Here is a 17,552-nt window from a genome sequence, read left to right as displayed (position 1 = left end):
GAGAGATGCGAACTGACACTGAGAGGGAATTCAAGTTGGGACTTGTCAGGAATAAGTCTTTGACACCACTACATAAATAGTTGGTAGGAGAAAATTCATTTTCCTAATCTTCTTTCCCTTTCTGACAAAGTCAAAGGGACGGCTACCAATGGGCTAGAAGAGAAGATGCCTTGCACCAACTGATATCTCTACTTTCCCTGTTGTGTGGTTGGACCCATAAGAGGACCGTGGTAATTCATTAAAGAATTTGAATGTATGATGAAGTTGAAACGTGACCATAGGAAACTTGCTAGACACAGAGTGAGAACATACTGACGTGTCTAACATTACGCTAAAGAGATGAGAATTCAAACGGTAAGGTTGAAGAAGTTAGAACATACTTCTCACAGCGTTTCACGTTTGCACCGTAAGCAGTTCTGCTCAAAGAGTTGTAACTCTGCTTTCTGTTATTTCCCTGTGAAAGCTGACTTATAGAAGCTGCTGGCTTTTTCAAGTAATCCCAATATTTCCAAGTCCTCAGTAACATCGCTGTTCCTTAAAAAGCGATCTCACTCCTTGATTTTTAATAACTTGATCTGTGGTAACTTACTGTGGTTCTAAAGTAAGTTTTTACGTGTATTATTTTCCAATAAAAATCATCTCTGGTAGAAAAATTTCAATGCTGTTTATCAATTTTGTACTGAATGAACACAAGGCACTGGAAAACTTAATTTTTATACCTTGACATAGTTGTGTCTGCTTTTATTTCTTAACGCGTCACGTTAGGCTGAAGCATACCTTAAAGAGTATAAAGTTAAACTGTGGCTTCAAAAGGAAGGATCGTAAATACCATCTCAAAACCCTAAGGAGTAGCAGATCCTGCCACCAAAGAACACACACTTCAGGAGCTTGAGGTACAGCTCAACGGCCTGGGTGTCAATCCCCAAGCAGATGGACACTTTATAAAGAGCCAAAAAGCGAGACTGTTCATCCGCTGACTGTAAGCTTTCAAGATCCCCGTGGACCACATGCTCCTCCTTTTCTTCAATTCCAGGAAAAACCTAATAGCCAAAGTGACAGTCACTTATTGTTTACACTAGTATTTGTGTGTTATCTTTTCTAAAGGCACAGTTAGATTTAGGGAATGTTAAGAACATCAATTTCCAGTCACAGGCCTGGAACTTACAGGGTTCAGCACAGGGTTCTCTAAAACTGTTAGTCATCTAAAAATTAGAAGGAAGACTCCTGGGCTTCTAACATTACCCTGACCCCAGATGGAGCATGTCCTTCACAACTAGGCAAATTGAGGAATAGGAAGTTGCTACATGGCCATAGACCTGTGCTTGGCAAGACCAATGGGCTCTGATAGGACATGGCGAAAAGATAGTGCAGTGAGGCAGTTTGAATTATTTTACTTGCTCCATGCACACTGTCCAAATTACTATGAAGAACAGCTGTTTTTATATCCATCCCTCAACAAGGAGACTACATGTAAAATTGGAGGTCTAAATGCTGTTCTTGCAAAGTGTAGTGTTTCCAAATGTATCGTTCTATTCAGAAGTCACCTCTTTTATGACTGAGAGAAGGTGAAGACTGTGAGGGCCCCTCACCTTGTTGATGACCCATCTGATGACCTCCAGAAGCTCTTCGTTTTTGGTCTCTGTGTCTTTGGCTTTTGAGAGGAGCTCATCAGGGACTCCCGGCATACCACTGAGCGCTGTTACCGCATGGTGCAGACGGTCCTTCCAGAAGCACACTGGTCTCACGATGAGTTTCAGAAGGTCTTCAACCTGAGGAATCATAGTTGAACAAGCGTGTTAAAAGAAGTGATGTACACAGGATCGGTTTCAGTGCCCTGTACTCCAGAAAAGTTGAGCAAATATGTACATTTGTAATTCTTATGGGGACATAAAGATTTTGTAGATGAAAATTGTGTAAATTTTCAAATTTTTAAATATTTACCTTGTTTTCTACAATGAAATGTCATGGGATTCACTACTTTTTTTTGCCTTTTTGAAATAGGGTCTCCTTGTAGCCCCAGCTGTCCTGGAACTCACTATGTAGACTAGGCTGGCCTCAAACTCACAAAGATCTGTCTGCCTCTGCCTCCCAAGTGCTGGGATTAAAGGCATGCACCGCCACATCTGGCACTACTTTTTTGATATTTTATTTTTTTATTATTTTTATTTCATGTGTATGAGTGTTATGCCTGCATGTAGGTAAGTGCACCCATGTCGTGCAATGCCCTCGGAGGTGCGAAGAGGCTGTCGGATTCCCTGGAACTGGAGTTACGGACAGTTGTTAGCTGCCATGTGGGTTCTGGGATTGAATCCAGGGCTTCTGCAAGAACAGTCAATGTTCTTAACTGCTGAGCCATCTCTCCAGCCCCAGAATTCACTACCTTTAAAACGAGCCATCACATTGACCATGTTTTTTGCTTCCATCTGAAAGTCTATGATCTGCCCTGCCAGGAAGATCTTAAAAACCTAATTGCTTTGCTTGTACATGGGAACCCAAGCCTTTTCTTTCTTATTTCTAAATTTATTTATATTTTATATGTATGAGTGTTTTGCCTGAATGTAAGTGCTCCTGTGTGGTGCAAAGACCACAGGGGCCAGAAGAGGACCTCAGAACCACTGGAACTGGAGTTATAGATAATTGTCGGCTACCGTGTGGGTACTAGGACTTCAACCTGTGTCCTCTAGAATAGCAGTCAGTGCTCTTAACCACTGAGCGATCTCTCCAGCCCCCAAAGCCGTTTATTGGACTCATTAGGTTCCCACAAGACCTGCTTGAGGAAAGATAGATACCACCAGTGTCAATAACTAGTAATTTAACTCAACTCCCCCATACTAATAGATTGCTTAGCCACGCTCATTGCTTTAGGTTATTTTAGGACATTAACACAAAGATAACATACAGAAAGCCTTCCATTAATAAATGTGGGCCCCTTGGTGTACAGGATTTCCTGCCTCTTCACTCTAGCTGAGGAGCATATCTGATAGTGTTTCCAAGTGAGAAAGGACAGTACAGCTTTGCCATTGATAACAGCTGGCCTTCAACCTAAGGCATGAGGTTTAAACTGCAGTGAGTATTCACTGTCAAGTCCACGTGAGAAACTCATCTCTGACTTAATGCTAGTTTTGTTACTGTCTCTGATTTACTTTAGTGGTAATGAAAATTAAGAAGAGCAGAGAGGAGATGAATAGATATCACATTGGAAAGATGAAAATATACAGAAGAAAGAAGCAAGTCAGATATGAAGAAGAACAGGCCGTTGGGAGCGTGGAGGTCTGTGATTAAAAATGGAGCCTCGAGGTCGATGAACTCCACACTCCTGTCCTGACTAGTTGTGCCGGTGGTACACATTCTATGAAAGCTTTCTAGACCCCAGTTTCTGTGCCTCAGCTAGCGTCTGTATGAACCAACTGTGGCCACGTCTATAATGTATATTGTGAAGTTTATCTCCATGCAGCAGGGCTCTGCAAATAGTATCTCTTTCTTCTCTTCTCTGCTCATTTTGACTTCATGTTCTCACACTATGCTCAAATAATTTCATTTGAGGGTAAGGTATGGACAGGAATCAGAGGACAGAGATAATAACTACAAATCAGAGCTCCTGTGACAGGCAGGATTTGTTACCACAGCCGAGGGCCTGGTTTCGTTCTGATGATTATCACATGGGGTTTCGAGGATCTGCCTGTGCTGATGCTCCCAGGAAGTGAGAAGGAAACGAAGCCAAGGAGGGATGAACACAGGTAAGAAGGGATGAGAGTCAAGGGAGCCTCAAAGTCAGCAAGCATGATGTTCCAAAATGTTGCCACTGCGGGCCATCAGTGACACAGAATGAATGCGGGTGTGCTTGCATTTCTTAGGCATAAATATAAATACATGTGATAAGACGGATGTTCAATTCAGTTCAAAGTATCCAACAGAATAATCAGTAAAAATTTCCATTGGCAAATCACTGATAAAACGCAACACTCTAAACACACAATTTTTGACTGTGGTATATTCTGATTAACACTTCTACATTGTCAACCGTCTAACTTCATCTTGCTTTGATCCCTCTTCCTCCATTTTGTACAGGTGTGATTGCCACACCCAGTGTAATGCTTGAACAGCCTAGAGCACAGCAGAGCCAGTGCCCTGCTTCAGTTGTTCTAGTGAAAACCATAGCTGACGACTTACTGCGAGATTTGCTGCTTCCTCCATGGTCGCCGGAGTGTTCTGAGAAAAATTTTGGCAGCTATTGAGAACCTTAGCCATGAAGACCTTATCCTTGATATTCTGTAACACCTGCAAATATTAAAATAGAAATTGAGTTGCGTGAAGTTTGGGAATTGAGTAAATGAACCCGTACTCAGAATATTAATGCAGTTAATAGATGTGTAATTTTTACATTGAGCACTGCGTGGAAACTAGAACTAGGCTTTAAGAAAAGACAACATGAATCCAACATTTCACAAAGGCAGAGGTAGGTTCCAGTGTTGCCCATGTTTGTACTGAAGGCTTATCTGCACCTTGATTCACCTTCAACAGGTGGCACACGACCCTCAGCTAGACAGAACCTACTTTCACTTCGAAATGGCCCTCATACCGAATACACTCTGGCACTAAAAATTTTAAAAGAACAATGCCCAGCATTTTACAGTTCCTGGAAAGACAGCAGTTTCCATCACCTTTTGACAAGGTTTCAGTCTGGTTTAGTTCTATTCCCATCCCACAATTCACTATAGAGCATTTGTACTTTATGGGGTATCAGTAGAGCATTAAGTGGAGAACACCACCACAGTCTGCCTCCCTACCTGTGAACACAGGAGTTCAGAGTTCTCCCACCCGATATTTACAGCTTCACATCACATTGCAAGGATAAATATTAAAAAACAAGTTATATGTATGTATGTGTGAGAGAGAGACAGAGAGACAGAGGGAGAGAGAGAGAGAGGGACAGAGAGGGAGAGAGAGAGACAGAGAGGGAGAGACAGAGAGGGGGAGAGAGAGAAAGAGAGAGAAAGAGAGAGAGAGGAACAGAGAGGGAGAGAGACAGAGAGGGAGAGAGAGAGACAGAGAGGGAGAGAGGGAGAGAGAGACAGAGAGGGAGAGAGAGGGAGAGAGAGAGAGAGAGACAGAGAGGGAGAGAGAGGGAGAGAGAGAGAGAGAGAGAGAGAGAGAGAGAGAGAGAGAGAGAGAGAGCGATTATGTGTGTCAGTCCACCACTGTCACACGTAGCTATGTTAGGGTAAGTGCTTACATCTTGTGCCAGAAAGGAAAGAGAGAGAGAGAGAGAGACAGAGAGGGAGAGAGAGGGAGAGAGAGAGAGAGAGAGAGAGAGAGAGAGAGAGAGAGAGAGAGAGAGAGAGATTTCCTGGAGCAGCCCCATTCTGACTCCACGTGTTTATAAGCTTGGGCTTTCTTTTACCTGTGGGGGCACATTATTTGAAATTTGGTGTTTAATGCGGACATGGTATGCAGCCATTAGCGTGAAGGTTTTCGGGAGGAAGAAGATGAAGGTAATGTGGTACTTACAAATGTACTGAACATTTTTGAAGAAAAGTCACTCCTGAGCTGAGACAGGATGAGGGATAAGAAGAAAACAACTTGTCAGTAAAAGAAAACATGAACACATACGTATTCTAACCTGAGAGGCACTTTCTCTCGGCAGCCGTTGTACTAAGAAAGGCTTGTCTCTTTGGTCCTTAACATTGACCTTTAAAGCTGTAACTTGAACCAAAGGAAGGGAGGACCTGTTTCGCTACAACCTGGTCTCCTTTCTACTAATCTCTGCACTGGATAGCTATAAGCAGGGATTTTTATCATTTAGGAGTTCCTCAGAAGGTAAGAATTTTGGTTTTCCTGGCTTGAATCATCTCGATTTATATTTCTTCTTTGCAATCAAAGGCACTCAGTACAGTACTCTTCTCTGTACTGGTCGCCTGCAGATGCTAAGATAAGGTGCCAGGGGAGGAAGGCGCATTGCAAGGTAGACAACTCAGAGGAGGAACTGGGAGGTGTCCCCAGTTACATCTGTCAGAGGAGGAACTAGGAGGTGTCCCCCAGTTACATCCGTTAGGTTTTCATGCTACACATGTAAAATTGAAGAAAATTCTTCAGTAGTCAAGTAGAGACAATTTTTAAAAATCATTGAGTTCTGTGAAATCTCGGAGATTTCATGAAACTGTCCCATTTTCCATGATCCACTTTTCACTAGACTATTGCTTTTCTAACATGCATGACAGGCACACTATTAGAAATTGGGTTCATAATAACTTTAAATATAGCTCAGAACATTCATTGGTTCCCTTTAGGGCGAAGTCAGAGCTGAGGTACTTACAAATAACATGTACAGCTCCATATTGAGGTCACTGAGGCTTTGAGAGAGCATCACAGCATGATCCAATAATTCCCTGAGGGAAAGTGTTTCAAGGCCAGCTCTGCGGTCATGCTTGGGTGCGGAGGACACGTTCTCCCACAGGAGAAGGTTTGGCAGCAAGAACAGCAGGAACATCCCTGATGTGTAGGAACAGGATGCTCTGAGATCTATTGATCTGAGGTTATCAACAGGAATTTTATCTTCCTACTATCATCAAGAGCGACTTTATCTCTCCCCAGTGCCCGCACTGTAGGCTTGGTATTGTACTGCGAAGCTAGTGAATGAACATCTCCCCAGTAGAACGTAACTGCATAAATAGGTTTTCATAGTTTGAGAACTGATGAGCTTCCTCATGTTCGTATGTCTACCAAAAACGACTGAAATTTTGGGAAATTTGGATCTTAAAGTAAAATTGTGAATTAATGCTCTGAACTCATTCTCTGAAGACGGAGTACTACCTTGGGAATTTATGGTGACTTTCAGTGGTCGCCGTTTCCTATATTTCCACATTATTTTGCTCAGTGGGAAATATGCACTGTGACAAGAGCAGCATACTTCCCGGGTGTTTAATCTTCTGATCTCATAAGAATAAGCTCAGAGTTGCCTGTTGCATAATACTGAGAGTGAAAATAATCCCGTCATCAGAAGCTCTGTAGGCTAGATTTACCAGCGTACAATAATTTCGTGCATCTGTCACTTTACCAAGATCTTCTGATTGTTTTCTATGCATACCTTAGTTTTAGAATATCCCTATCGGTAGAGTGAGCCTATGCAATATTATCAAACTATATTGATGACAGATTACAATTACAAAGTTAGATGATTTTTCCCTTTGATCACTTATCAATTGATCAAGGAAACTCTACTAATCTTGATTCTATTTACTTTTTCCCTCTGTAAAATAACTGCCTTAAATTAAATTTTTTTTACGATCCATGTTGGTTTCCTAATAAATTTGCTTTTCAATGTTGAACACAGAACTGTTGTAATATATAAATTATTAATAGTCTTTAGAACATGAACCAGGATTTATGTACAACATAAAAGTACATTTACATTTAGTGACACTAGTCTGAAAACCTGTTCCACAGATTCTAGGTAAATGAAATGTGAAATATGTAGCACAATAACTATAAACTACTGAGTATTATACAAGATAACCATCAACAATTTACATGCAAAATAAAAATAGTTATTTTCAGGTGCCTCTTACTATAGAATTTTCAAGGATCATACAGCTTTTCTAAAATTATTTTATGCATGGTAGATACATACATGCATTTAAAAAGTATACATAATTTCTATTTATCATCTGTAGAATTTAAAGTCTAAGTGTAGTACCAGGAGACTAATGATTTTGACTTTTTACTTTATGAATTCTTTATTGTGCTTGTTGCCAATTAATTTTAGTTGGAAACATTATCAAGAGCAGATGTAAAATAATAGAATGTCCTTTTCAGACATGTTACTCTGTCTGAATGGAATAATCAAAGATGAACAGACCCACATGTGCTAGATCTGTTTACAATTTCACCAGAATGGGCTTTATGATTACTTAACTTTATTCAGGTCAAGTAACTTACAGAGGAGATCTACACATTGCAATTTGACTTTATTGATTCAATAAATATTTAAAAATTCAGTACATAGACTCTTCTGACCTCATGTCAGGTAAGTGTATTAATATCTTCACTTTAGACTGTTTGATATGAACCTTCCCATGCCCCACATGGGCATCAACAAATGTTCATTTACTCCAGATGGGGCAAAAATGATACCAAAAAGTAAACTGTCCAAACTAGCTTCGTAAAATAGTACAGTGTTCAGGCTTAGAGGAGTTTCTGAGCAGAGGTACTTACGGGAGAGAGGCTGAGTCAAAGACAGCTGCATCTCTGAGGAGTCCCACCACAGGGGGCTGCTGACTCAGGAAAGGTGTTTCACTGCAGTCCTGATTTCAGTTAACTTTCCACTTCCTATATACTCCAACATTTGGTCCCCAAGGCCACACATTGCTGAGTTGCAGGAGGAAGTAATTTCTGGAATCTAGGTGAGGGTCCCATGATTTGTTTCCCTCAGGGAAGGTTAACACAGCTTCATTATCAGGGTGACTAAAATAGTCATTTCTTCACTGTTTGCTTATTCTTGGCTTTGCCTGTTCAAGTTCAGGTATAAATACCTCAGCCCTCTTGGCTCTGTGAGGACAGGTGATAATTGTATGCCCTAGGAACTTAGTTGTGTCCCAGACACTCATTCTTCTCTTCAGTTTCTTAAGCATTTTCAGGCACCTCTTATGAAATGCTCACTGACTCTTGTATAGGGGCATAATTATTTCATTGTTTTCTGGGCCTTGGGACATGGACACAGAAACAGTCACACATATGAACAGTTGAACTTTGGTGAGTTTTAACCAATATCTATGGAATAATGTAAAGTGTTTGCTTGTACAGAGTAGGCACATAAAAGCCATAATATAGGGTACAGATAGATACCTTTAGAAGGCTTTTTGTAGGTAAACCACATTCACATAACTAAATAACATCATATACTTTCCTGTTTGAGCCTAGAACATCCCCAATCACAGATTTTCCATATATAAATAAAGGTTTTATCCATGTAGCTTGACTTAAATATAAGCCAACCTATCTGGCTGCACCTGCAATACCACTATTGGTAGACTCTTTACATCTAGCTTGGCTTGGTAATTTCCCCATCTTGGGCTGAGCAAGTTCCTTAGCAAAACTACAGAGCAATATCCAGAAAAATGTCATCCGACATTCTGAAAGTCAGGTAACATATGGACTCTTCCAACAGGATCCCAGTGAGGTTTCTCCATATCTTGCAACCACAATATATGACATATTATTAATTCCATAGTATCTTAAATTTAGTATTGTTTACATCCTATACACTGTCAATAGTCAGTTTAACATAGGTGGTACTGGGGACTCACTGTTGAACAACTCATAGGAAGCATCTGAGAGTGATGAGTTTACCAATTGGAGGAAGAAGCATCAGTTGTGGTGTCCTGCTAATGTGAGGAATTCTGGTGGTTTGGTGAATATCAGACCAGTGAAAGAAAATCCATGAAAACACAAAACAAATTTGGATCACTGAGCAACACTGGATGGAGTTAGAAATAGAACATGAAATTGAAAACTCAGAAGCATTCCCTCTGCTGGGCGGCATCCTGCTCCAGATGTTATAAAGCACAGTTTTCTCCAGCGAAAGGAAACATGTAAGGGAGTATTTCCGCTGGGGCTCATGAAGTGAATTCATGTGTCTGGAAGAAAGAGAGATGTTAGGGATGGAAATGTTCACCCCATCCTTGAGCATTTCATCAGACATGTCTAGCCCACCATAAGGCAATGGCCCCGGGACACTCTAAAGGCAGTGAGAAACAGGAAGCATTCTGAAGAAGCTGGTGAGGAAGGCCTGTTCCCATTGACCCCAACTGGGCTGAGCATGTAGGTTCCCATGCATGTAACTGAGCAAATTACCCACCCCTTTGCCCACGGAAAGGGCTTCATGATGAGGAATTCAAATACCTCATTGACAATAATAGTGTCTCATAGAGAGCTCAGTGCAAAAGTGACTCAGCATTGATATTTGTTTTTTGTTTTTATATGTATTTTTTTTATTTTTTAGAAGAAGCATTTCATTTCAGCTTTAATATACTCAATAACAATTTCCAGAGCAAAGATACATCTCTTTCAAAAGTGATTAGTCAGCATTGATATTTGGCAGAAACTACTGAAATGATCAGCAGAAAATTTTATTATTTTAATAATAGTTTTCAAATGGTTTTTAATTATTTATGTGCTGAATCCCGATGTCTGTTCACACTGATTTAGAAGATTTGCCATAAGCATTGCATATTTTGGCTCATTCTCTACAAATGTTCATTAGGTCAAGACAAAATCTACTTTCTTACAGGTGTGGAAAACCAAATCCATCTATGAAAGGGTAAACGAAGCAGGTTAGAATTCAGGAAGACACCACGGATGAGAGGGAGAAGATGTGCCCCAAAGGACGGGGTTACTGAAGGAACGACGTGAGTTAGTGTGTTTGCCTCTGTGCTGTGGCAAACTGCATGGCTGATGCAAAGCCAAGAACAAAGTGACTAGAGCAAAATATAACTGTGTGAGAAGTGAGCTTTCTAGAATGTTATTACTATGGTCCATTGACTTTGACATAGTCTTTTAAATGTTTGCTGGAAGACCATTAGACAAGAATGGAAACATAACATGTCGAGCACCTGCTTTGTTATTACTATTTTTTGAGGTTTTCAGATATGCGTATAATGTTTTGGTTAAATACACCTCTAGTTTCTCCCATCAGGTTCCTCCCAAATCACATCACTTTTCCTTCCCGACTTCATGTATTCTTTTTTAAACACATTGAGTCCATTTTTTGCTGCGGTAAACACATCGTGGAGGTTAGGCATAAAAGAAGTCATGTAACCCAGAGGGAGCCCAATCTGTTCTGAGAAGTTCTGATTTATCTCAGAACTGTTCTGCCCTCCTGATCAAAGGGCCTGCTCTTATTTTATTGAAAATCATATCAGTCAGGGTATGGCAAAGACTCTTTAACCAGAGTTGATAGGGGAAAGAGTTATTTTTCTGACCCTTTGGACCCAGAACAGCATACACACCTGCAAACATGCCCATGTGTTACTTATAACGTTGGTGTGGGTTATGGTCATTCACTGATCTTTGGTCTAATTGCCACATCTCTTGGACATGTAATTGTTCTGAGTCAGGTGCATAACAGAGTCACAATGGGAAACATGATATGAGATTAAAGCTATGCATTCAGACCAGTTTGTAAGAATTAATTACGTGGGGGATTGCTTTACTTAATGGATGGTTAAATATAAACAAGCTTAATGTACAGTAGGAAGACAGATTGAGCACATAGTACTAAATGATCTCAAAGCACGTGATTACCTTGGACCCAAAAATGTCATTCCCACAATACATGCTTATAGGGCTACGAATTGACAGATGGTCAACCTATCACTGGCTTCATCCATGAAGAAAAGTAACTATAATGCCCCAAGAAGCCATCAATTGCAATAACTGCTCAGGTAGGCATGGAATTTTGTTAGTCCCTCCTTGACCCATGCTGGATTCTGGCTCACTTGATGTTGCCCAGCTCTTGTGTGTGCATTCAAAGCCACCGTGAGTTTATGTGTCAAAGGCTCTGCAACGCTGGGAAACTGCTATTTCACACCAGTCCTTCACTGCCTCTGCGTCTTACAATATTTCTCCCCACAACCCCTGCTTCTACAGCAATGTTTGAGCCTTAGGTATGGGTATGATAGACATCTCATTGAAAGCTGAGCATTCCACAGTCTCTTATTCTCCTCACTATGACCACTTATGAGTCTCTACAAATAAACATGTACGTCAAAAATAAATTTTCTGAGAGATTCTGCATGAATCTATGGTATAAAGAAGATAAAGATTAATAAGATGTCTATTTGGCAAACTAATAGTAGGTTCTCTATTAGAGGATATGACATACCCATCCAGAGTTGTTGGTCCAGTTAACAGAATTAGGCATGAGTTCAATTTGGAGTAGTGGGACTGAATTTCAAGCAGAAGCAGTTGGTTACTCCCATCAAATCTGTACAAGCACTGTGCAGTTGGCCATACCTTGCTGGGCTGGTTATTATTGTAGCTTGCAGGATTCATAGTTCAGTAAGGCTATTGATTGCTTTTCTCAAACAAAAGTGTACATAGCATCTTCTGATACTACGAAAGCTAGCCATTATAGGCGAAGCTTCCCAGTTAGTACAAGCTTGATTTCTCAGTGTCCTAAGGCACAAGTATGAGGTGTCTTCAGAAATAGGGTCTTACCATCAAGTTCTGAAAGACAACCAAGAGCAACAGCAACAACCTATGTTTGTTGAGATGGTCTGTAGGACATCACTCACCAATGACTTAGTGGGAGGTATTCAATCCCTGATACTGGGCTTGTTATTTCTTAGCCAGTGGCATCTGGGAGAGGCACTAATTCCCCACATAGGGTAATATGGTGTGGTTGGTCAATTGAAAAACATCCCCATACTCTCACGTATTGGAACACAAGGACCACAGATGGCCACTCTGATTTGGGAGATTATAGAAGCTTTAGAAGGCACAAGTCTTGGCAGAAAAAGTGCATCACTGGGGGCAGATTTTGAGTGTTTGCAGCCCCACCCCCTTCCTCCTCAAACTATCTGCTTCCTGTGTGCATCAAAATGTGACCTTTAAACATTGTGGTCCTGTCACCATGCCTTCCTGGCCTTTATGGATACTCCATCCTTCTGGAACTGTAAGTCAAAATAAATATAACAGCCACAAAAAAACCAATATGTAGGCAACTTCTTTTAAAGTTTTTAACGTTTAAAAAAGATCTCCACTTCGTTGTCAAAACACACAGTTTCATACAGAAAAATTCATTTTAAGGCAATTGACATTGAGACGTTTTCACATGCATTTCTAATCTCTCTATATATATGACTATTACTGGTCACAGTCGCTTACTTACCCCTTCCTATACTCTCTCCTGTCCTCTGTCCTCCTGTCTCCCACCCCACCGAATGCTTCATTTTTTCCCTTTTGCCCTTGATAACACCTTTGTCCCCCATCCCTCCTCCCATGAAACCTCACCCCACACACTCCATGCCCCTTCCATAGTTCCCAACCTTCCACAGGTACTCCCATTTGAACGCACATCTCTAAACGTTCAAAGCTAAGATGCACACATGAGAAACTATATTTGGTGTATATCCTACAGGGTCTGGGTTACCTCACTCAGAGTGATTGTTTCTAGCTCCAACATTCATCTGTAATTTAATTTAATTTTATTATTTTTAGGGCTATAGAATTCCATTTTCTCAATGTCCCACTCTTTCATCAGTTGATGAATATCAAGGCCATTTCCTCACCATGTGAATAGTGAAGCGGAGAACGTGGGCGAGGAAGTATTGCTATAGAAGTATACACAGTCCTTTGGGTATCAACCCAGAGGTGACATAACTAGGCCATTTGGTGGATCTATTTCTGGACTTTCGAGGAACTTACACGCTGAGTTTGACCAGGACTGCACACATTTACCTTCCTACCATCTGACCACCTTGGTAGTGAAGACCCACCTTAAATGTGGGTAGCACCAGTTCAAGGACTGTGTGTCAGACCTAGTAAAACTGTAGAGGAAGTGGGGCAAAAAGCATTCATCCTTGTCTGCTTATAGATTGTGAAAACAGGGTGAACAGTCATCTCACCTTCCCTGTTATGATGAAATTTATCCACTTGCAAAACAAGCCACATGAAACCCTTCCGCACCAAAATTAGTTTTATCAGGAGTTTGATCGGTCATAGTTGTGATAAAGGGAATTTGGACAAATGTCTTTCCAAATGAGTCATTAGTCTTCATATTTTTGAGGCACAGATCCACTAAGCTCTCTTAGTTTAAAGAGAGCACATTGTTTTACTGACCAGGAGTAAATGGGGAAATGGGTATCTTCTCCTTCAGAACTTGGCCATATTGCCTGGCTCCTTGTGTATGAATGACTTCAGACTGACCATGTGGCCAGAACATGTTCATCACACATAGCTGTCTCCTGAAAGGTTCTTATGTTTTTTCGACAACATTCATACCCAAATACCCTCACTTCTCATGATCATATAAGTTCAATGTAATATTTGGTCCTCTGTTGATATCTGCAACTCTAGTATATAATGTGTCCCAGCATGACACCTACATTAACTTAATATCTATCTATCAGCATTAAGTGTACACTATATAATGTTTTTGGTAGACATATTAATCACTTTCTTCTTAAGCCAAATCCATTTAACCTTAATTTCTTTGTTTCTATATACTTTACCTCTTACTGTCTACTGAAATTGCAGTTGTCATGAATTAATGAACAATTAGCTATACAATTTGTCAACACAAAAATCATTCAACATATTAGTAGGGGTTTAATACATGCATAATTTACACTGGGAGCCAGTTGGTAGTGCTGTATGTTCACATATGCAGCCAACACTGACCATTCCACTGAAAAACTACCTGGAGTGTTCTCCACCCAGTGAAATTCCCTTCAGCACATCAAGACGTTCAGTATGAACAACTGTGCCAGTTCCACTCTCCAGTGAACTGTCCTCCCCACATTTCAGCATTCCAGAAACATGTAAGCGCCATGTCTGAGTCTCTGCCAATCTTTCATTAGAAATTATCTTCTGAAGTCATCCCTACTCTCCATAAATGCTTCTTTCTAGTCCCTCTTTCTGATTCTTTCCCTTACTCATCCCATCTCAACTGTTTCATCAATTTACAAGCGCAGGTTTCCTGTGGTCACTGTTACTCAAATCCACCGAAGCCTCTCCTGTTTCTATGCTGTTGACCAGGCAGAAGAGAGATTCTAATGAAAAACACAGCTGTCTGTCCCTGATCGTCTGATACTGCTAATCCTCTTTCTTCTCGCGAAGTTGTTTGTTTGCTTGCTTGCTTGTTTTTTAAACAGGCACAGAGCATTTGGGATGTGATGCCTACCTGTGTGTGAATATACAAGTGTTTTAGGAGCTCCACCTCTGAAAGGAAGTGGAGTTAGGGAGTTAGCAACAAAGAACTCTGCCAGGCATGAAACAACCTAGAATTCGGGTAAGGGTCAAGTATACCCTAGACTGATCACTCCCATGACTGTAAAAGTAGCAATAGAGATCATCAGAAATCTATTTGTGCCTTTATTGCACATAGCAAAGATGAAGGACCCAGCATAGTCCAAGCCTCAGACTGCCTCATTACTTGATCTCCTGTTCCCATCTATCACAAAGTTAAACAAGATGACGTCGTAAAATGTGAACTTAGAAATCAAATCAAAATCTGAACAAATGACTGCAAAGATGACCACGCAGAACAACAAATAAGTAAGTGTTCTGTCAAGCAAAATGTGAGTCTTCCTGTCATGTGGGCAAAGATCATTCAAGCAATGCACATTCTATATTTACCTGGAAAGGGAGAAACCATGATAGCAAAGCTGTTTCCCCAGAGTGAGGCTTATTCACGGCATTCTGGACATTTGGATCCCTGCAGTTTCCCAGATACTTGACTGCATAGTTTGTCGTGGGGAACTGTATATTTGTTCTCTTCCCTTAAAAAAGAAGAAAAAAACACACCTTCTTTTAAAGTAGGCACCAAGAGCCCAAATTATCCGATCTGAACTAGAAGAATCCACTACGGCTCTCCAATGCACGAAACCATTAACTAGACTATACGGTTAGAAAATAAAATAAATAATTAGAATGTTCTTTCCAAAATCAAAAGTCTCCTTTCTGTACAAATTCCTCACTATATAATATTAGGATGGACTTGGAGAAACAACACAAAAGAGGGTACTTCCCTCCATTCCATCCAGTGGGAGCAGTAAATCAGAGCCGTGTTCCCAATACATTAAGACAAAACACCTCCTGGGCATCTAGGTTACAAAACATGATGCCTAAGCTTTCCATTGTTTTCAAAGATTTGAAAAATAAATTAAAATGAAAATGGATTGATTTAATGCAATCTGGACAAACATTGGAGGAAGGAAAATCAATTTGCTCCCCAATGCTTAAAATCATCTTATAATTATTATAAAATCATATACTGGTAATAGAATTTTGATATATGGGAAGGTGTGGGAAGTTGGATGGTGCATTCCTAGGGAGAAAGTGACCAGCTAGGTTTTCTCTGTTCTCTATTACACGGATTGCGATGGTAGGTCTAATGCAGGCTGCTGTTGTTAGTTTATTCCTTTGATAAAGAGTGGAAGACTTCCCAACGTTCTTTTCTTGGTATTCTTGACCTCCCAGTTGTTGCATAACTGACAAAATCACTGATTTTCTATGTGTAAAGTTCACACGGCGACAGGTGAAGAGCGGGAAGTCAGTGTTTCGCTTTAAGATATATCTGCTCCAGCCATGAATTCACCATAATAATAATCACAGCAGGAGACACTTTCCTTGATCTCAGTGACTGTCCTGTAAAATGTGTTTGTGAATTGCCAAGGCAATCAAGATGTGTTGCAGAAAGAAAAAGCAGAAAATGGTTTCATTCGAAGGGTAGTACAGTGGAAGTATGCTGACCTAAAGGCTAGCTCTTCCAAAATATTAGTAGCATGCTAAGGTGATGCTCCCGTGCCTGTCAGAAGTTCCAAGGGATGAAAAGGAGCTTTATTGGAAAAGACACAAAAACAGTGGTCTCCTGCTGTGCTACTGAGGGCTGGTGCTGTGGTGCATGCCAGATCAATGGTAATCAATCCATGACGAGTCAAAGCGCACTTGGAGCACTGAACTGCAGAGGCTGGATTTGAACACAGTGCAATCAACATGACCAGAAGTAGATTTTCCTACTTTGGGTAACTATCCTCTACCTGATATGCAAAGTGCTTTTCTCCAGTAGTGAAACTGTGCTTATTTTAGATTTGTTCCCAGGACTCATGTCATGCGCCAAAGGTTGAAAGTTGTATCTGGTGTTATGACTGTAAGGGGAACATGTTTGGGGGGAAAAGGTGCCTCTGTGGGTGGAAAGTTTTCACAGAGCCTTGGATACTTTCACAGACAGGTCTGCCTGACAAACAGATAGTGGCCACAGGGAAACCTGGAGGCAATGTGGACCAGGGAATGTTTTGACAAAGCAGCTGGGGTGACAGGTGGGTCAAGCATTTTGAGTCTAGCCCCACTGCTCACCAGACAATGAAGCCAAATGGTTCATTACATTACAGTGCTGTAAAAATGGAAGGGACTCCAAAGCACTCTGGTACTCAACACTGAACTTTGGAGGAGATAACTGAAGTAAGTATTGGAATCTTCGTTTTCTTAAATTATGTTGAAACCATGAAAAAATCTCTTTAGGTATTGAATGCAAATATCACAATATACTTTTACTCATGGCCTTTAAATGATTGGACGCATGCTCTGCAAACTTTCATCATGATATGCTAGTTTCTACTGTCTCACAGGTATGAAAATTATCTATCAAAACAGTAAATCTAGTGTATGATATTTTTCAGGAAGACACTATACATGAGTAGGAAAATGTATAATCACAAGCATGAGGGGATCGAGGAATTCTGAGTGTCAATGTGGTTATCATACTTTAATTAAATGGTTATTAAGGGCAAGCTGTTGCCCCCTATCCAAAAGAATGTAATCTTCATCTGGGTGGA

General features: G+C 40.6%; 1 protein-coding gene and 1 pseudogene across 1 annotated transcript; one reads left to right on the top strand and one right to left on the bottom strand.

The window, feature by feature from the left end:
* Positions 1–580: 580 nt before the first annotated feature.
* Positions 581–8,301, bottom strand: LOC103739985 (prolactin-7B1-like). Its single transcript, XM_017799982.1, has 6 exons — positions 8,212–8,301; positions 6,314–6,489; positions 5,509–5,547; positions 4,171–4,278; positions 1,590–1,769; positions 581–1,040 (listed from the first exon to the last, which is right to left on the bottom strand). The coding sequence occupies exons 1-6, from the start codon at positions 8,240–8,242 to the stop codon at positions 834–836; spliced, it is 741 nt and encodes a 246-aa protein (XP_017655471.1). The 5' UTR covers positions 8,243–8,301; the 3' UTR covers positions 581–833.
* Positions 8,302–15,346: 7,045 nt separating this feature from the next.
* LOC115071607 lies at positions 15,347–15,500 on the top strand (annotated as a pseudogene).
* Positions 15,501–17,552: the final 2,052 nt, after the last annotated feature.

This window comes from Nannospalax galili, unplaced genomic scaffold, assembly GCF_000622305.1.
Source record: "Nannospalax galili isolate Female #2095 unplaced genomic scaffold, S.galili_v1.0 scaffold2161, whole genome shotgun sequence".
NCBI classification, from domain to species: domain Eukaryota; kingdom Metazoa; phylum Chordata; class Mammalia; order Rodentia; family Spalacidae; genus Nannospalax; species Nannospalax galili.
This window is presented reverse-complemented; position numbering and strand designations above follow the sequence as displayed.